General features: G+C 44.8%; 1 protein-coding gene across 6 annotated transcripts in view; it reads right to left on the minus strand.

Annotated features, from left to right (window-relative positions):
- Window positions 1-22192, minus strand: part of LOC137435054 (voltage-dependent L-type calcium channel subunit beta-1) — a 262933-nt gene that overhangs the window by 61213 nt on the left and 179528 nt on the right. For all 6 annotated transcript variants that reach the window (XM_078785041.1, XM_078785038.1, XM_078785030.1 and 3 more), the window contains one exon: window positions 11706-11842. In XM_078785041.1, the coding sequence (XP_078641167.1) occupies window positions 11706-11842 (137 nt within the window). The remainder of the gene's footprint in view (window positions 1-11705; window positions 11843-22192) is intronic.

Below are 22192 nucleotides of genomic sequence, written 5' to 3' on the forward strand. Positions count from 1 at the left end.
GATCTGAGGGTTGAGATATGGAGCGGCAGAGAGTGCAGTCATCAGCAAAAAGATAAAGAGGATTTTCCAGAGAGTCGGAGAGATCATTGATGAAGACCAGAAAAAGCACAGGGCCCAGAACAATGCCTTGGGGAACTCCAGCCTGAACAGGAAGGGGAGATGAGAGAAACCCATTCAGGGCCACACGTTGACTGCAACCAGAAAGGAAGTCTGCAAGCCATGCATGGAGGTTTCCATGGATACCATACATGGAGAGTTTGGTGAGCAAGGCGGGTTGCCAGACCGTATCGAAGGCACGAGATATGTCAAGGGAGACAGCTCTGCTTTCCTGTTTGGCATTGAGGTGTTGATGTGTATCGTTTTGAAGCAAAATATTTTCACTCTACTACCGGCGAACATAGCGAAGCTGCTGATAAGTTACAAAACATAAAACTGACGTTTGATGTGTTTTGTAACAAACTCCATTTTCTCCTGATCATCACTATGAGATTAAAAGTAATTTACAGCTATCGATCTTCACCATGCACCCGGTGTGTACCCCGGTTTAGAATAGGTACACCGTATCCCTGCGTGTCGTAAGAGACTAAAAAGGGTTGGCGTCAGGAAGGGCATCCGGCCATAAAAACATTGCCTCAAAAAGAAAACCATGACAATTACAGCTACATATGGGCAGGGTACAGCCCAAAGTACCCCGTGGGGGACCCCACTCCCTCTCGTCAAAACTCAAGGTGGGGAACCCGATCGAAGCAAGGGTGGAAATCACTCCATTTATGACGACGAAACGTCTGATGCCCGACATGGAGATCGGTTTCTGAGGTTTCGGACAGGGAATGTAGGGACAATGACAGGGAGATCAGGAGAAGTGGTGGAAGTATTGGTCAGAAGAAGAGTGGGCATATGTTGTGTGCAGGAGAGGAGATGGAAGGGAAGTGGTGTGAGAATGGTGAAGGGTAGGCAGGGACAGAAATACAAGTTTGTGTGGCAAGGGTACCCAGAAGGTGAGAATGGTGTTGGTGTCCTGTTTTCTGAAGAGTTTGTAGACAGTGTGGTGAGTGTGACTAGAGTGAGTGAAAGGTTGATGATGGTGAAAATGATGATTGGAAAGCTCTTGGTGAACGTCATTTCGGGATATGCTCCGCAGGTTGGTCAGAGCGATGAAGAGAAGGACAAGTTCTGGTGTGCAATAGTGAAGCTGATGGAAAACGTGAAAGATGAGGAAGTTGTTGTGGTAGGAGATGACATAAATGGACATGTGGGAAGGAGTATGGGCGGTTTTGAAGGAGTTCATGGGGGTTACGGATATGGTTTGAGAAATGGAGAAGGTGAAAGGATTTTGGAGTTTGCTGATGGAGCTGATTTGTTGATTTGTAATACTCACACCAACAAAGGGATAATAAGCTTGTTACATACACATCAGGTGGGTTGACGACAACCGTTGACTATCTGCTGGTGCGTAGGCGAGATAGGGGGCACCTCCGGGACACAAAGGTGATCCCGGGGGAGGAGGCTGTTTCACAGCACCACTTGGTTGTCTGCGACATAAGGGTGAAAGGTGCGAAGAGAGCTCGGCGGGTGAAGTACCAACCGAGAATGAAGGTGTGGAGGTTGAAAGAGGTGACAGTGAGGGAGGCATTAAAAGAGAGGCTGAGTATGGTAGAGGATGATGTGGTTGAGCTTGAAAGTGGTTGGATGTCAATGAAAGATAGTCTGTTGGGAGCCGTTGGTGAGGTATGTGGATGGACAAAAGGACCACCGAGGCACTCGGAAACATGGTGGTGGGATGATGAAGTTGGAAAGAAGATTGACGAGAAGAGGAAGAAGTTCAAGGAGGGGCAGAGGCGAAGGGTATGGGCGCAGAAAAGGCAGAGCATGAAAGGTATAAGGCAGACAAGAAGGCTGCAAAGAAAGAGGTAGCAAAGGCGCAGGAGGCATGTAGGAAAATGTTCGGAGAACGCTTGTATTTGGAAAAGGGTCAGAGAGTGGTATTCAGGATTGCAAAGCAGATAGCGAAAGAGAGGTGTGATGTGATGGGGGTGAGTTGCTTGAAGGATGAAGTGGGACAAATCATTGTGGACCCAGATGGAATTAAAGGAAGATGGAAGAGATATATGTTAATACTGTTGAATGCAGAGAATGAATGGGATGGCAACATGGAGAGTAACCCAGTTTTAGGACCGGCAGAGAAGATAACCGAGAAGGAAGTTGAGGAAGCGATAAAAGCAATGAAGAGTAGAAAAGCGGGAGGGCCGACGGAAATTGTGGGAGATATGTTGAAGGCAGAGGGAAATTGGGGTGTGAAGAGAATGACAAAGATCTGCAATCTGGTGGTGAAAGAAGGCCGCATTCCAGTGGATTGGGAACTGAGTACCCTCGTCCCTCTATACAAGGGAAAAGGTGACCCTCTGAACTGTGGCTCGTATCGAGCGATAAAATTATTGGAGCATGGAATGAAGGTATTGGAAAGGGTGTTGGAGAGGAGGATAAGGAAGAAAGTAAAGATTGATGAAATGCAGTTTGGATTTATGCCATGAAGAGGAACAACAGACGCGCTTTTTATTGTGAGGCAGTTGCAGGAGAAGTACATGGAGAAGAGGAAGAAGTTGTTTCTTGGGTTTGTTGATCTGGAGAAAGCATTCGATGGGGTTCCACGTGAAGTAGTGATATGGGCATTGAGGAAGTTAGCAGTGGAGGAATGGTTGATCAGAGTAGTGATGGCAATGTACAAAAGAGCGCGCACAGCTGTAAGGACAAAGGACGGGAACAGCGGTGAGTTTTAGGTGAAGGTGGGAGTGCATCAGGGGTCGGCACTAAGTCCACTAGTATTTGTAGCTGTGATGGAGGTGCTGGCTCGCAACGTAAAGGAGGGTTTACCGTGGGAGTTGTTGTATGCAGATGATCTGGTGTTGATTGCAGAAAGTATGGATGGACTGAAGGAGAAGATGAACAAGTGGAAGGAATGTATGGAGACAAAAGGTCTGAAGGTGAATATCGGAAAATCGAAGGTGATGGCAAGTGGTAAAGCATGTGGTGAGCTGGAAAGAACTGGGAAGTGGCCGTGTGCTGTGTGCAGGAAGGGTGTCGGAGTGAATTCCATTCAATGTACAATGTGCGCTGAGTGGGTTCATCAAAAATGTAGTGGTTTGAGAGGGTCATTAACCAGTGTGGCAGCTACATTCAAGTGTAAGGTGTGCACAGAGGGAGCTGCAGATGGAGGAAATGTTGAGTTGGATCTTGGAGACGGCGTGAAGCTGGAAGGTGTGAAAACATTTTGTTACCTAGGATACATGCTGAATGGAGAAGGTGGATCAGACTCGGCAACGGTTGCTGGAGTGAGATGTGCATGGAAGAAGTTTCGGGAACTGAGTGGCGTGCTGATGAGGAGGGGAGTGTCGTTGAAGCTGAATGGAAAGGTGTATGCTGCATGTGTGAGAAGCGTTATGATTTATGGGAGCGAGACATGGGTAATGAACGTAGAGCAGCAACGAAGGCTGGAAAGGGTGGAAATGCGAATGGTTCGGTGGATGTGTGGAGTATTATTGAGAGAGAGGAAGACAAATGATGAATTGTGAAAGATGATGGGAATAGAGCCTGTGATGGATGCTGTGAAGAGAAAGTTTGAGATGGTTTGGTCATGTGTTGAGGAAGGATGAAAGTGACTGGTTGAGAAGAGTGATGGAAATGAATGTAGGAGGAAGTAGAGGACGGGGAAGACCGAGAAAGACTTGGCTAAAGATGGTCGAAGAAGAAATGCGGGCAAGGGGGTTAACAAGGGGAGATGCAGAAAATAGGGCAAAATGGAGAAGATTGTCATGGGGACCGCAAGGCTAACCTCCGCTCTTGCAGGGAAAATGGCCTTAAAATGCCTGTTATTGTTGTTGTTGTGATCTTCACCATGCATAGCAGCCTATTTGTTGTTGCATATGGCTGCTCCCAAGTGAATGGGTCTTAACATGCATGTCATAGGCACTTTCCTACCAAAAGTCATATGATGCTCCTTACTTGTAAGTATCCTCTGATACTTAAAAATCACAACCGTGTGTCTGAAGGAAGTGGTTTCGTTTGGTATTGTTAATACGAAATAGGCAATGCCTAGAAACGAACAAAACCCATTATAATCACCCTTTAGAACACATTAGAATTGCCCTTAAGAACGCATTACAATTTCCCTTTAGAACCCTTTAGAATTACCCTTTAGAATTATCTACAATTACACTTTAGAACCCTTTAGAATTACCCTTTACAACCCTTTAGAACCCATTACAATTACCCTTTACAACCCTTTAGAACCCCTTACAATTACCCTTTAAAACCCTTTAGAACCCATTACAATTACCCTTTACAACCCTTCAGAATTACCCTTTAGAACCCCTTAGAACCAATTAGAATTACCCTTTAGAACCCCTTCGAATTACCCTTTCAAACCCTCTCGAATTACCCTTTAGAATTACCCTTCAGAACCCTCTAGAATTAAACATGGTGGGTTAGAAAGGTTCTTCTTCATTTTACGGACGGATGGATGGATGGAAGGAAGGACATAGCCAAATATTGAAGCGGCTTCCCCACTTAAAATGATCGCAAGTTTTGCAGTCAAGAAGTGATCCTCCTGATGCCTCTGTCATATCTCCAAGGTAACGGAAACTTTGGACAGTTTTTAAAATAAATTCTGAGCTCAGGGACATTTCCTGTTTAGGCTCCGGGCCAGGTATGGTCCATCTGCACCCCCCCCACAACTCTCCGACCCTGGGTTTTTCTGAACCATTGGGGTGTCCTGGGGTGGAAATCAACTGGTAACAGTAAATAAACTTGGACTCACTACCCATTTGGTACCTATATTGGATGGTACCCTCAAAACAGCATATTTTTAAATCCGCGTTGCGCCATATTCGACACACGTGTTCTTTTGGTATTTGTGCCTGCTAATATTAACTCAGAATAAAAAGTTATATACCAAAAGAAAGCTGTTCATCTACTGATCATCATAGAATATTGACACATTACTTATAATGGTACCTTAATGGTCATAACTAGTGCTGAATAGCAGTACCCCACTTTAACGTAACATAATTCGGTATCGACCGTACTATTTCATCTTACACACATAATATGAACACATTACACCTGATATGCTTACATATATATTTTATTGGCTTTCTCCTGTATATCAGCTTTAATTTGATACCAGATACATCCCCATAGCTTCAATTCTCTTTTTTATACAGCGTGTCAAAGATACTACCGGTATGGGGTGATATTGTAGGCGATGCTGCATTTGTCAATTTACAAATGCTGCCACGTATATCATGTACATATATGTTGGACACATGACAAAATCTATGTATTGTTAATATGTGTTACTTAATATATTGTTGTATTGATGTATCACTGTAGTTTATTGCAGGAATTTTGACGAAAATGGCATGCAGATCCTTCCATGTTTGTATCCTGCGTAAATTGAGATCATCAGATTGTACAATTATGTTATTTAAGTGTCTCTTACAGCGACAGAACGAGTCAATTAGTTAAGTTAAACACCTTTTTTTACATAGTTAAGTATGCAATATAAGATATTTTTTATAATTAAGATGCAATTTATAATAATTATTCAGCTTGGTACTTACCAATATTTTGATGTGTTTTGCAGGTGAAGCAACAACGCTAATATGGAACATCCGGCGCGAGCGAAACGTACACGTGAGAGTGAACAACCACCCATTGTGTGCATAACTCATGTAAAGGGACTGAGCTATGGAGAGTTGCACTTGTTATCTGGACTCAAAAATTCTGAGAAGAAATTGGCCAAGCTGCAGGAGGTCAAAGAAAGACGCCTTGCACAACCCCCACAGTCTCCGCATATGATGAAGGACACATGTGATTTGGTCCCTGAATCTCTGGCCGAACACCATGGTTTCCACTGGGAGTGTTACAAGCGTTTCACGATGAACTTAGACAGACTGAACCCTCCTACTGCAGGTACATCTGAAACAACTGGTGCCACAACTCAGCGGATGGCCCGTACTAGTTCTGGTGACAAGATCATATTTAAGCCAGACTGTATCTTCTGTTCTTCGGAAAGTCGTAAAAAAGTGAAAGTGCATGGCAGTTGGACTACCCAGGGGATGAGCCAGTTCGAGTATGAAGGCTGGAAGCCGGTACTGGAGATGGCTGAAATGAAGCAAGATGAAACGCTCTTAATGAGGATCCGAGGCCATGATCTTTTTGCCTCTGAGGCAAAGTTCCACAAAACTTGCCGTATGAAATATATGCAAAAGCCAGAGAAATGGCGCAGTACTGACGAAGAGGCACAGCACCATCAAGGAGAATTAGAAGAAGCCCACAGACAGGCATTCGATGTGGTATGTGATGCCATTGAAAGGGATGTGTTAATGGCCAAGAAGATAATGAAACTATCCGACCTGAGGCAAATGTATGTCATTAACCTGCAAACCAGCAAATATGCGAATCCTGACTACCGAGCCAGCAAACTAAAACTGAAGCTTGAAAACCACGAGCCTTTCAGGGAGAGACTATCATTCTGTGATCTGGGAAAGTCCTACATAATATTCAGCACTGCAATTGACGTCCAGACAGCAGTGAAACAAGCCTTCAAATTGGGATCAAGAGATATGCTTGAGAGTGCAGGTAGCCATTTACGACTGTCAATTCTGGATGATTTCTCGAATGCCCCAGAACTGAAATGGCCACCAAGTCCTTCTGATCTCCAACAAATGGACGATGTTATACCAGATTCACTCAAGAAGCTGCTATGCTACATCATAACTGGAACAACATCAGCAAGGTCACAACGAAGCCAGCGATTAGTTCAATCAATCGGCCAAGATATCTGTCGCGCTGCCACCAAAGGCTCTTGGAAGCTTCCAAAACACATCATCATGTGCACGTCCCTGAGACATCTATACAGAAGTGAAAAGCTCATAACCCTTCTTAATAGAATGGGACACTGTGAGAGTTATTCATTTTCACTTGAATTGGAGACTGCACTGGCCGAATCAGTGATGAAGTCATCGACACAACTCTCCAACCAAATCATCAGGTCACCACGAGAGCCGTCTGTCTTCCACTCGGAGTTTGACAATTTCGACTCATTGGTGAATGATCTGACAGGAAAAGGTTCTGTTCATACAGCACACGGGATCATGATGCAAGAAGTCAGTGATGATCATGCCGCATCTGGTCCAGCAAGGCCAACTCAAGTTAGGACCAAACGGCGTTCTCTGCAGTTGATGCCAAAGAGTTGCCTCAGCTGGAATCGTCTCAAGAAGAAACAGACTCGCGCGTGATATTATACGTAAACTACGCCAGGAGCCAGAAATATGAGTTTGTTCGAGTGAAGAGCCCAGACTCGGATGTATTCTTCATCTTACTGCACTACGCCGCATCGATAAACGACATAAAGATACTGTTTGACACAGGCACAGGAAACAAGCAGAGGCTAATAAACGTCAGTAAACTCGCAGCAGACTTCGGCCAAGAGAAGAGTACTGCTCTTATGGCACTTCACGCCTACAGCGGTTGTGACAGCACTAGCGCTTTCCGAGGGATTGGAAAAATCAAACCTGTTAAAACGCTGCTTCGTCTGCCGCAATACATCCCTATGCTCAACAAGCTTGGAGATACGTGGGATGTGCCAGAAGAGCTGAACAATCAACTAGACAGCTTCACATGTGCCATGTATGGAAGAGGAAAGGTATCACACGTTGATGATCTGCGACTCCTGAGAATAAATGAGCTATGTGCCAAGGAGAATCGTCACCTACCCTCAGGCAATGTAGACATGGCCAATATTCCACCATGTATGAGGAGCCTCACACAGCACATCCGAAGGGTCAACCACCAAGTGGGAATTTGGAAGAGAGCTCACGTTCCTCGACCAAGGATTCCCAAAGCAAGTCCAGGCCATGGCTGGGAAGAGGAGAAAGGCTGCCTGGATCCTCTCTGGTATGATGGAGACATGCTTCCGCGTGAGCTGGCTGATATAGCTCAGGTCATGTCAGACGACGATGAGAGTGATGATGAATCAGGTGATGAAACACCTGATGATATGGATCGTGTTTTGTACAGTGATACCGATGAAAGTGACAGTGACGATGACTGATCATGATGGACATATGCCATTCGTGCAAGCAAGCCAACTTGACTGCACTCATGCAGTGTTTGACTTTTGTTGATAATTAACAAAATGCAATTGTTTGTTTGTGTTCTTTTGAGAGTGGATACTTGTATTATATGATACTAGGGCATTGCCCGTACGTGGGTGCCCGTTCCTTGCCAAAAAAAAAAAAAAACGCTACCCGTACGCTCTACCCCGCCCGTACGCCCGTAAACAAAAAAAACAACGCTCTTCGCTTCCGCCCTTCGCTCTGACTGAATTGGGAGAAATAATGCGCATAAGAAATCGAATTACGAACCGTAATGGCGGTCAGCTCGTAACGCGCTCAGCTCCGCTCGCTCTCACATCGGCCACGCCTACGCAACAAAGCGTTCTGTGATTGGCTGCCGGAAATGAAGTCTTCACTGTCCGGAAGTTCGCAAATCGCAGTTACGATGAATCGTTTTAATTTAATCGCAGTTTGAATTCGTTTTAAAACATAGTTTAACGGCAACATAGTTTTCCAACGTGAAATAAATGAATACGCTGTCAAATGTGCCGTCCGAGGCAGAGTCTGATCGCCACGTTCGGCACACGTGATAGCTCGCTGCTCTCTGATTGGTTGAATCGTTTTTTGGACATAGCTCGGTAAGTACTTCTCCGATTAATTTAAAACCTTGAAAAGGCACATCCTCGGGTCCCCAGCAATATACCTGGCAAGTTTCAAGTATATCGGACCCGTGGTTGTCGAGAAACAGCGGTCACAGACAAACAAACGTACAAACGTACAAACAGAGATTACTGGAATTATAGATAGATAATGTGGTTAACTGAGTGTACGACATACATATGTAATTGTAGGGATAAAACTGACTGTTAATATTATTATGATATCTGTTGTTGAGCAATAATGTTTGGTTTATCATCAAAATATTCGATACTAAAAAATTTTTCAATGGGATGTTAAAATTTAGTTTCAAATAAGAAATATTTTTACTTTTACAGTAAATATTCGAGCATTACATTGTTACTGTTCTGTGGAAGGTGTTTGACCCAGTGTATGAATATTAATATGATGATATTAAAAACTACTGTGATTAATAAACAAGTTTTTCTTGTTTAATATGTTAATAAGATGGCAGTATGATTATGATATTCGATTATGAATGACATTTATAAGTGTAATAGGCAGTTCTTTTGAATATAGACAAAGACTGTTACCGAGATTATATGATTCATGGTTCCCGCGAAACAGGTAGTATCTTTGACACGCTGTATAAAAAAGAGAATTGAAGCTATGGGGATGTATCTGGTATCAAATTAAAGCTGATATACAGGAGAAAGCCAATAAAATATATATGTAAGCATATCAGGTGTAATGTGTTCATATTATGTGTGTAAGATGAAATAGTACGGTCGATACCGAATTATGTTACGTTAAAGTGGGGTACTGCTATTCAGCACTAGTTATGACCATTAAGGTACCATTATAAGTAATGTGTCAATATTCTATGATGATCAGTAGATGAACAGCTTTCTTTTGGTATATAACTTTTTATTCTGAGTTAATATTAGCAGGCACAAATACCAAAAGAACACGTGTGTCGAATATGGCGCAACGCGGATTTAAAAATATGCTGTTTTGAGGGTACCATCCAATATAGGTACCAAATGGGTAGTGAGTCCAAGTTTATTTACTGTTACCAGTTGATTTCCACCCCAGGACACGCCAATGGTTCAGAAAAACCCAGGGTCGGAGAGTTGTGGGGGGGGTGCAGATGGACCATACCTGGCCCGGAGCCTAGTTGTTCTTCATATTTTTCTTGTCATGATTGATCCTCACATCTTTCACATCCAAAAATCACAGCTTTTGTTACCAAATTTTCAGTGATACCTGCATTTAATTAAATTCTGTCCAACTCCTTTTCTGCATATTGTCTGCTTAATTCTTTCCTTTCTCCTTCTTCGCTGGTAACCATAACTTTCATTTTAATAATGGTGACACATAATCTGTCATTCTCCATTGCACTTTCCCATTTTTAGTCAGGAGAGTGAATATATAGCCAAAGTGCGCGTGCACACACACACACACACACACACACACACACACACACACACACACACACACACACACACACACACACACACACACCAAACTTTAACAATTCATCTGCAATCTACTCCATAGCTGTGGACAATTTCAAAATATAATGATCAAAATAATAACAACAGCAAGGGAAGAAACTGTGGAACACAATGAGTCATCGACATACTGTATTATATAACTCTCTGCCACCCAAACCTACCCACTCTTGCCCCCAACCCACCCAACCCCCCAGCCTTTTACCTCCTCCTATCCCCATGTGTTTTCCATTCCAGGTCCACAACCATCTCTTCTAAACGTCCTTTCCCATTTCTCCCTTCTTGTGTACTTCATGATGGTCGTTTAAAAAAGTCCTCAGACGAACATGTGTAAGATAAGAAATAAAACATGCATTTTTGAACCCCCGTCAAATATCTCGACAGCCATAAACACTCACATCCCAAGCTTGGTGGAAGATTATTTAAAGCTAAAGCTCAAATGACAATAACTCGTTGCTCGTAGCCTTTTCACAAGAAAGTTGCTCAACCAGGGAACTCAACCAGGTGGGTAACCATGAGAGTGTAGATGTGAGCTGTTGTTGAACAGAAAATGATTGTGTGAAACAAAATAACTGCATTTAGTACTGCTTTCGTTGATGCTTTATAGAAATATAGGCAATGGAAAGGAAATGTCCCTGAAGGCCAATCTTGGTTTGTGGCTGAGGTGATTCAGCGGAAACAGCTCATTGTAAAGGGGGCAAAGATGTCTCGTCACACCTTCCACCAAATACCATTCTGTGCTGTTGTGTTACAGCGAGGTGACTATTGCGGACATGAGTGAGTACACTGTGGAACAGCAATGTGGTCATGAGCATATAGTTTCACAAAAGTGCGTATCAATGGCATAACAATGGACTAACAATGGAACAATGGAATAACTTTCAATGCAGTAAAAAAAAAAGTTAAAAATTGCAAGAGGGTAACAAGAGATATGGATTACCCAGTGGTAAGAGTAAGTTTATCTGAGCAACATAATATGAGGGGAGTCAGGCAGAGTCCCACTGCAACGTCACAGAATGCAGAACTCGTAAACATCCTGTTCCAACTTCAATGACCGGATGTCGGCTTACCCACACAGCCTTTTGCCATACAATGTATGACATTCCAGTGGGATTGGAAATTGAAAACCCAAGTTATTCATATGTTTGTCTGGAATTACCTTCTCACCAAAAAAAAAAAACATTAAAAGGGATCGAGTCGCAAAGTTTTCCAATTTTTTATTATTAATCTAGATGATGAGGAGGCCTGGAAAATAAGCAAAGGCCTTAGATAGTGAAGAAATGTATTTGATGAAATGAAATAGTCAAGAAACATATTTGATGAAATGAGATAGTCAAGAAATGTATTTGATGAAATGAGATAGTCAAGAAATGTATTTGATGAAAATTCCTTACATATTTGATTAAATTATCAGGCTTTCCAACATCTATTCTTCTGACTGTGGAGTAATACTTACCCTCCAACAAAGCGCCCCGTACGTGCACGCTGCTCGAGCTGCTGACGTATGTGCTCAAGTTTCACCGGGCTTGGGATAAAGCCGATCTCACAGCCCTCCTTAACCAGTCGCCCGATCCACCAATCATTGCTGTATTTCTGGAACAGAATGTGAAAGTGTTTCGACAACATCATGGGATTATAAAACTAACATTAGCAATTCTCCAAGGCACTACTGCTAAAACCTCTCTGTTGAATGATACTAAAATATCACAATTGAGGTGTCAAAGCATATCCAATGAGTCACAAAGACCACCATGAAAAGAACAACGAAACATTGAGAGCTTAAAAAAACAATTAAATGGCCCACAAATGAACAAACAGAAAAATCATCAATGGATGCAAACATCAAAAAATGGTGAAAACGACAGAAGCAGAAACAACTGTCGGTGGAAAAAGGCTCAGATCCGATCTTTCTACCAGAAAGTAGTGTTGACTTGACATTAAGCTTTGCAGCCAATTTTAGTATCCCCCTCAAAGAGAGTGGGATTGGGTAAGTATGTGGGAATAAGCTCTTTTTTTTCTTTTCTTTTTTTGTATACAAGATCGAGGCTCGTGAAAGAGCTGACATTAATCACACAAAAAGTCAAACCGACACATAAAACACAAAATAAGGGGAGCGGTAGACAAGATAGGGAGAGAGGGGAAGGACACAAACACAACATTTGAGAGCAGGGACATCGAGAGAAATGTGGGAGGGAGAGGGCTTGGGGGGATGAGGCATGGGAAGGGGGAGGGGGGGTGGGTTGAGGTATAAAACATATGGACACTGCAAGGACTTCCAGGAAAGAAGTTGGAATTTCAAAAAAGTGTATCTGGAGTGAATTAGCGGGGGTAGAAAAGATCAAGGTTTTGAATGGGGGAAGATAAGAGAAGGTGGTGAACAGCTGTTTTAAAGACCTGGAGGGAGGAGTGGGATTGAAGGGAGTGGGGGAGTTTGTTCCAGAGGCGGGAGAAAAGGGGAATGAAAGAGTGAAGGTGAGCAGAGAGCCTAGATTTTGGCAGTTTAACCATAAGAGGGTTGTTGGCAAATCTTGTGCGACCTGTAGGAATATTTGGGGGACAGAGCATAGAGAGAGCTGGGGGAGCAAGGCCAGAGAGGAGTCGGCAGAATACAGAAAGACTACCAACCTGCCTGCGGTGAGTGAGTGAAAGGTCCTCGGAGTTAGCTTCATCGCAGGAGATTCCAATGATTCTGAAAGCTTTGGTTTCAACAGCGTGAAGCCGAGCTAGGTGTGAGGCAGGAGCACCGGCCCAGAGGGGGGAACAGTACTCCATTAAGCTGCGGATGAAAGCCTTGTATGTGGTGAGGAGCTCAGGTGTGCCAAGGAAGGACTTCGCACGACGGAGGATGCCCAGTCGGCGACTGGCTTTGGAGGCCAGCTTGGAAATGTGGTTTTCCCAAGAAAGATCATGGCAGATAGTGAGACCCAAAAGCTTGAGCGACAGAACTTCTTGGAGAGGATTGCTGAGAAAGTAGATGGGAGGGTTTTCCAGTCGGTCTTTTCAGAGAGACATCGTAAGAGTGGGAGATTTGTCAGGATTGAAAGACATGTTCCACTTGTTTGACCAGTCTGTGATTTTGTCCAGGTCTGCAGAGAGTGAGGAGGCTGCAGACTGCCAATCTAAGGGATGAGGAATGGAGCAGCAGAGAGTGGTCATCAGCAAAGAGACAGAGAGGATTTTCCTGAGAGTCGGAAAGATCATTGATGAAGACCAGAAATAGCACAGGGCCCAGAACACTACCTTGGGGAACTCCAGCCAGAACAGGAAGGGGAAATGAGAGAAATCCATTCAGGGCCACACGTTGCATATGACCAGAGAGGAAGTCAAGTCAGTCTCCCAGAGAGAGGAGAGAAGATCGGCAGATGATCGGCAGACGAGGAGAGAACAGCGCAGAGACGCGGATGATAAGAACATTGTGCGGAGGATCGTTTGGGACGATCGTTTGATACGAACTGCCGTTGGTTTTGAGAGCGTTCAGCATGCTATACGTACACAGCATTCCAGCCCCTCGCATATGTAAGGTCCGGTCGCGCGCCAACGATACGCGAAGCTGCCTGCCGTTCTTCGCCCGTGGACCCGGAGCCTGGACGGATCCCATCGCCTGGAACCATCTGCCTGGACCTTCCTCGCCTACCAGCTACCATTCCGTGTGAGTCTGTCTGTTTGTCCTGGGGTCGTGATAAGTTAAGACTGTTTAGATAAGCTTGCCCTATGTCCTTTTGTTTCCTTCTTTTGTATATTCTTCTTGCCTTTCGTTTCCTCTTTTAGTGTAGTTAATAAATCATATTGGTTCTTCCTTCACCCTTCTTATTCTTTGGGTTTTCCTCTCATCCGATCGCTTGCGTCCTGTCCCCAATTGAATATCGGTGGCACGATATAGGAACCGCTATAATCGGGTTTAGACTGCCGCTAACGGCTCGAGCTGCGGATTGCTAAACCGCTCGGCAACATTCCATCTTGTCCGTGGCTCGGGCAGAAGTATCGCCCTGCTCCCGAGCGGGAGGAGCGCGATATCTTCTAGGACTCAGACCGCTAGCTTAATAGACGGGGGGATTAAACCCCCCTCGGTAAAGGGGAGCGCCGTAATCTGAGATCCGCAACAATTGTGCCACCTCCTTCCTCAACTCACCCCCCACCCCCCCCCCCCCTCCCCAATACGGAGTAAGTCACCGCTGCAGGCACGAGATTTAACATCATGTTGTGTTAAACCTTTGAGCACGGGATTTTTTTTATATAAAAATACCCCCTGGTACGGGATTAATTTGACATTACAGGAATGCAACCACGTACTGACGATCTATTTATAGGTATAGTCGATGACGTGTAGTAACGTCATCCGTACACAAAACTTTTTCGCGGGTTGCGGCACTGGACGTCATCCGTACTTAAAGGGTTAATGGTATGCCATGGAAGCAAGTGTGGAAAACAGTTCATCTTCATCGAATTTTGTCCCTTCATCGATCGATCTTCATCGATCGATTTTACTTCAATGGAAGTGTGTGCTTGCTAATGTAGCCAAAAACAAAAACTTGTGCCAAAAACACTGCATCCTTGTTGTGAATGACTTGGTGGTGTAATGGTGAGAGCATCAGTTCTGAGTCTGGAAGGTCAGTGGTTCAAGCCCCGACCTCGTCGTACCAAAGACTTTACAAGTGCTACATGCTGCTTCCTTGCTTGATGCTCAGCATTTAAAACGACTACGTTCTCAACCATTGCACAGGCTTAGCAGGCATGATGGGCATGATGGGCATGATGGGCATGATGGGCAGAATGGCTTCCTCCTACGTTTAAGTTCTTTGCATGTGAACTTGGGTTATTATATAGCGATGAACAAATGCTTTGCGTGGCTGGCATAAATATTTTCCCCAAGATTAAGCTTATTTTCTTCTCCACTGTGCAATTTCAATGAGTTTTCTATTTCGTGCACCCTCACGATCCAACCAATCTTCTGTTTTTTTGTTGGATTTCCATAGCCTTAACATTCAGCAAACATTGCTACCCAATGATGTGCTCGTACTACCGAGACCTCTGCTTTTGTAGTACAGTGAGTACTTCTTTCTCAAACAATAAGGTATCCAACCTATGCCCCCACCCTCTCCTACCTCCATCCCAACCCTCTCACATCCCCCTTTCCGCTGAGGTCCGATTTTTCTAACAGACGATGACCTCAACTAGGGCACGTTTTACAGAATTCAACGAGAACGCCACTCAGTAGAGCGCATACTCCCACCGTGGGTGGCCGCTGCTGAGCCCTATCTTCCAATGGTAAAAAAAATCCTTCAAAAAATTCCTGGATCCGGAATAATATACTGAGGTTCACCACAAACTAATCAATTCTTCCCTTATCCCAATCATCCCACCAACTTTCATCCAAACCCGTTCAGAACTTTTCCAGATATCTTGTTCACAAATACACGAACACACGAACATACGAACACACATACGCACATACGCACACACACACACACACACACACACACACACACACACACACACGGATGGACACGATCGAATGCATTATTCCCTGGCGGGAGTAATTAGAACCATAGCACAAAATTTGGGCATCGCAAATTAAATTTGGATTATCTTGAAAAATAAAAATAAACCACTAGTGTACTTAGCAATAGACAATGGCCAGGTCGGCCAAGGAAAACAACTGCAGTTGATGGCAGAACAATCATCAGAGCTATGAAAAAATGCGAAAACAACTGTTAGTGACATCACCAAAAACCTCCAGAGGGCAGTGGTGAAAGTGTCACAATCTACCGTTCACAGAAGACTTTGACAACAGAATTACAAAGGCTACAGCCACAAGATGGAAACTTCTCATCAGCACCAAAAATAGAAAGGCCAGATTACAATTTGCTAAGAAGTACAGAGGTGAGCCAGTAAGTTCTGGAACAAAGATTTATGGACAGATGAGACCAATACAAACCTTTACCAAAGTTATGGAAAGAGGAAAGTTTAGAGAAAGGAAGGAACTTCAGATGAGCCAAAGCATTCTACCTCAACTGTGAAGCTTTGCATATTGTAACTTACATCAAATTGCTTATTGTATGGAAATCGAGGGAGGCGCAAAGCACCCCTTCCTTTTTGGGGACGGTTTTTCTGCATGCAACTTCAACATGGGGACTGGAAATTCGTTTCTCGGCTTCTACTGGTATGTTATTTATACATACTAGGGCATTGCCCGTACTATATCTATATCGAAAATTATATCCCCCCCCCTCTATTTACATGAAATGGTTTGGTCCAAAGCGAACGGCTTGCGAGTACGGTGACAATCCCCCCCCTCTATTTACATGCAATGGTTTGGTCCAAAGCGAACGGCTTCCGGAGTTTGGTAAAGAAATCGCCATCGCGTGCACAAACGCGCAGGAAAGCGAATGAATCGCAAATTCGGTTTTATTAGTTTTAAAACATAGTTTAACGCCAACATAGTTTGCAAACGTGAAATAAATGAATACGCTCTCAAATGTGCCATCCGAGGCAGAGTGTGTCCTCCACGTTCGGCACACGCGATCGTTCGCTGCTCTCTGATTGGTTGAATCGTTTTTTGGACATAGCTCGGTAAGTAATTGTCCGATTAATATGAAAACCTTGAAAAGGCACATCCTCGGGTCCCCAGCAATATACCTGGCAAGTTTCAAGTATATCGGACCGGTAGTTGTCGAGAAACAGCGGTCACAGACAAACGTACAGACGTACAGACGTACAAACGTACAGAGATTACTGGAATTATAGATAGATATATATATATACTAGCAGAAGTACCCGGCATTGCCGGGCGGGGAGGGGAGGGGAGAAGAGGGAGTAGGGGAGAAGAGGGGGAGGGGGAGAGGGGGAGAAGAGGGGGAGGGGGAGGGGGAGAGGGGAGAAGAGGGGGGATGGGGAGGGGGAGGGTGAGGGATGGGAGGGGGAGGGGGAGGGGTGGGAGGGATGTGAGGGGTGAGGGGGAGGGGCGAGGGGGGAGGAGGGAGGGGAGGGGGCGGGTGAGGGATGGGAGGATGGGGGGTGGGAGGGGGAGGGGCGGGGGGAGGGGAAGGGGGGAGGACGAGGGGGAGGGGGAGGGGGGAGAAGGGAGGGGAGGGTGAGGGATGGGAGGGGGAGGGGTGGGAGGGGTGGGGAGGGGGAGGGGGAGGGGGAAGGGGGAGGGGGAATGGGAGGGGCGAGAGGGAGGGGGAGGGGGAGGAGGGGAGGGGAGGGGGGAGGGGAGGGGGAGGGGAGGGGGAGGGGAGGAGGGGAAGGGGAGGGGGCGGGGGAAGGGGAGGGGGCGGGGGGAGGGGGGACGGGAGGGGGAGGGGGAGGGGGAAGGGGGAAAGGGGAGGGGGAAAGGGGGGGGAAAGGGGAGAGGGAAAAGGGAGGGGGAGGGGAGAGGGGAGAAGGGGTAGGGTGGAGGGGGGAGGGAGGGGGAGGACGGAGGGGGAAGGGAGGGGGAGGACGGAGGGGGAAGGGAGAGGGAGGACGGGGGAGGGGGAAGGGGGTGTCATCCAGTCAACAATGACGTTGCAGTTGTCATGGTCGGAGAGCAGCACAACAATCGCGACATCGTCCTGCATCTTCGAAAGAGCACGAAGCGGATTTTGGAGACTCACCGATCCTGTGACCCACGTCCTCCAGTACAGGCGTTGCCGGGCGGGGGCAGGGAGACCCGCACATTCCCAACCCGTACATTCGCCCTCTCGACTCAAGCTCGTATTCAATTCGTATTCGAAATTGAAAGGGGAAATCCTTCGTATTCGAATTCGTAAACACGAAATATGAATTAAAATTTAATTCATATCGCACAAAATCGACACAAAACACGGTCGAATAAAGGTGAAAAAACGCAATGGTTTTTCGCCCTGAATTACGTGCAAACGTGTGACGTGTGACGGGATGGAACATCACGTGATCGCTCTGAGCGAATCAGCGAGCTGCTCGCACTGGCTGAGATTAGCGGGTACTTCGCTGAAATGCGCTGAGGTAAATATGAATAAAAAATATGGACCTCGTGAAATATTGTTTCGGCCATGTTCGTACCAGGCTCAATGGCCATGTCTATGCCAAATATCAAGCACGTGAGCCTCTCCGTTTCGGAGTCTATCGGTAACATTACACACACACACACACACACACACACACACAAACTGTGTTTTATATATATATATATATATATATATATATATATATATATATTATATATATACAGTCACGTGAAAAAGTAAGTACACCCCATGTAAAGTTTTGACTTTTTCAACATATTTCAACATGCAGCTATTTGATCTTCATTTCACCAATATTGATAGATAAAGGTGATATAATAGAACAAATGTCATGAAACATTTACATTTTGTTGTACATTGTTTAATTTAAATAAACATAGATGCAAATTTCGCATGTGGAAAAAGTAAGTACACCCCTACATTTATCACTACTTCAAACACCTAAAATTCGAATCAGGTGCACCCGCTCAGGTGCAAATGATTAGAACATCATCAGAGAGGATCTTGGAGGAACCTGTCTTATTTAAACCTCAGACATTTAGTTTGGTTTGCTCTTTGTTGTTGAAGTGTGCGGCGTCACCATGCCTAGATCAAAAGAGCTCTCTGAGGCCTTCATAAAGAAGGTTGTAGATGCCTTCGAGTCTGGGAAGGGATTTAAAAAGATCTCTAAACAATTTGAAATCAATCATTCGACTGTCCGGAAGATCATCTACAAGTGGAGAAGATTCCAAACAACTGCCAACTTGTTCAAGCCAGGCCACTCCAGCAAGTTCAGCCCGAGAGCAGACCGCAAGATGCTGAAAGAAGTCTCTAAGAACCCCAGAATGTCATCACGGGACCTACAGGTAGCTCTTGCCACTGTTGATGACAAAGTGCACGAGTCTACCATTAGAAAGAGGCTGCACAAATTTGATCTACATGGGAGGTGTGCCAGGAGGAAACCTTTGCTGTCCAGAAAAAACATCAGGGCAAGACTAATGTTTGCCAATGAACACCTAGGCAAAGACCAGCACTTCTGAAACAATGTGCTCTGGACAGATGAGTCAAAGGTGGAGCTATTTGGCCACAGTACCAGAAGACATGTTTGGCGAAAACCAAAGACAGCATTTGACCACAAGAACCTGATACCAACTGTAAAGCATGGTGGTGGAAATATTATGGTTAGGGGCAGCTTTGCTGCATCAGGTCCTGGGCAGCTCACCATCATATAATCCACTATGAATTCTTCATTGTACCAGAGGGTGCTTGAGCATAATGTGAGACCATCTGTCGGAAAGTTGAAGCTCAACCGAAGGTGGACCTTGCATCATGACAATGACCCTAAACAGACCAGTAAATCCACCAAGGAATGGCTGAAAAGAAAGAAATGGAGGGTTCTGGAATGGCCAAGTCAAAGCCCGGATCTAAATCCCATCGAGATGTTTGGGGGGGATTTGAAACGAGCTGTGCATGTAAGAAACCCCTCAAACATTGCACAGCTGAAAGAATTCTGCATGGAGGAGTGGGCAAAAATTTCTCCCAGTCCATGTCAGAGACTGGTAGACAGTTATAAGAAACGCCTACTTGAGGTTGTTTCTGCCAAAGGGGGCAATACCACCTATTAGAGCCAAGGGTGTACGTACTTGCTTTTTCCACATGCGAAATTTGCATTTATGTTTATTTAAATTATACAATGGACTACAAAATGTAAATGTTTCATGATATTTGTTATATTATATCACCTTTAACTATCAATATTGTTGAAATGAAGATCAAATAGCTGTATGTTGAAATATGTTGAAAAAGTCAAAACTTTACATGGGGTGTACTTACTTTTTCACGTGATTGTATACACTACCGGTCAAAAGTTTTAGAACACCTCAATTTTTCCAGTTTTTATTGAAATTTACGCCGTTTAATGTCTCAATGTACGCTGAAAATAAGCATAGAACAAATAAACAATTGGAGATTAAAAATAAATCATGGAATAATTTTGTTCAACAAAATTTAATTTAAATTTTTGACTCGGCAAAGTAGCAACCTTTTGCAGATATAACCGCCGAACACACTCATGCAATCTTTCTACAATGGAAATCAAATATTGTTCGGGAAGTTCTTCCCAACCCTGTTGCAGAAGTTCCCACAAATGTGTTGCACTTGTAGGTTGCTTTGCTTTCACCCTTCTGTCCAGTTCATCCCAAACCAGCTCGATGGGGTTTAAGTCTGGAGACTGTGCTGGCCATTCCATGATTTGAAGCCTATCGTCTTGTTCTTTTCCTCGAAGGTAGTTTTGACATAGCCTGGAGGTGTGTTTAGGGTCATTATCTTGCTGTAGGATGAACCCCTGACCAACCAGGCGTATACCAGAGGGTATTGCATGGTGCTGCAAAATGCTGTGGTAGCCCTTTTCGTTCAGGGTGCCATTCACTCTGTGCAAGTCGCCGACTCTGGATCCAGCAAAAGAGCCCCAGACCATCACGCTTCCTTCTCCATGTTCGACAGTTGGTGCCACACACTGAGGAACCATCCTTTCGCCTACTCAACGGCGTACAAAAACCCTGCGTGATGAACCAAAGATTTCAAATTTTGATTCATCGGTCCATCAGACCTTCTTCCAGGCTTCAGTAGTCCACTGGCGGTGCTTCATGGCCCAGGCAAGCCTCTTTTTCTTATTTTGCCATCTTAGCAATGGCTTTCTTACTGCCACTCGACCTGTCAAACCTGCACCTCGAAGTCTTCTCTTCACAGTTGAAACTGAGACTTGCTTACTTCAACCAGTGTTAAGCTGTGCTTGAAGCTGTTGTCCTGTGAGCCGTCTATCACACAAGCTGTTAACTCTCAGAAACTTGTCTTCTGATTCTGTTGTGGCTTTGGGTCTGCCAGACCTCTTCTTGTCAGAGTTTCCTCCAGTTTCCAATATACTACTTCCTGCAGTGCAATACTGTCCAAATAATGCTTCAGAGGGTGTAATAACAGTCTGTTCCAAAACTGCTTTTATACAGACAGAGGGTTTGTGTAATCAAGTAATCAGCAGAGGTTGGGACACCTGTAGGAATTGTTTGCATCAACTTTCAAGGCTTAATTTACTTACATTGCTGCAGAACAGCTGTAAGTTGTTAACCCATTACTTGTTCCCTGAAGAAGGCCTTTTTTTTACAATATAACTGTGCGATTTACATTATTTTCCCGTTTTTGCTGACCTAAACGTTTTTTAAAACCTCGAGCAGTTTACTGCTTACCTTTGTACCATTTCAGGTTATTCACTGGACATTAAACTGCGTAAATTTCAATAAAAACTGGAGAAATTGAGGTGTTCTAAAACTTTTGACCTGGAGTGTATGTATATGTATATACAGTGGTACCTCGGCTTACGAGTGCCCCAACGTACGAGTTTTTCGGGATACGAGCCGTCGCTCGGGCGGTTTGTTGCTTTGGGATACGAGCCGAGATCCGATGTACGAGCTCAAAAAATTTATTTTTTTGAATTTTCCGGTTGTGGCTTCCGGTTCCGGTCACGTGGTTATCTTGCCGTGAAAGCATCTCTGCTTGGATATAAAACACGCAATCGTCGAAATACATGAGCGAGGAATCTCCTTGCTCCAGCCGGTGACGTCATCGGCGGGGATCCCCGCCTCCAGAGTGGCTGGTCACGTGACCGCCAAAGCGTGTCGCGCGTGCGGGTATAATGAGCTACACCTGTGGATCACGTGACCACGGAAGCACGCCTCGCTTGAGAGGCATGGCTTTCGGTTTGCGTTTTGCTTTATAAGGCGCGATAAATGGGCTTTTGAGTGTTAGCGGTTCATGGCGTTGACGGTTCATGACGGTTCATGACGGTTCATGACGGTTCATGACGGTTCATGACGGTTCATGACGGTTCATGACGGTTCATGGCGTTGACGGTCAAAAACCCATTACATCAATTTTACCAGGCACTGTACAGTAAGTACAGTGGACACCAAATGCACGGTGGAAGGCT

Source organism: Myxine glutinosa, chromosome 1 (assembly GCF_964187855.1).
Source record: "Myxine glutinosa chromosome 1, kmMyxGlut1.1, whole genome shotgun sequence".
NCBI classification, from domain to species: domain Eukaryota; kingdom Metazoa; phylum Chordata; class Myxini; order Myxiniformes; family Myxinidae; genus Myxine; species Myxine glutinosa.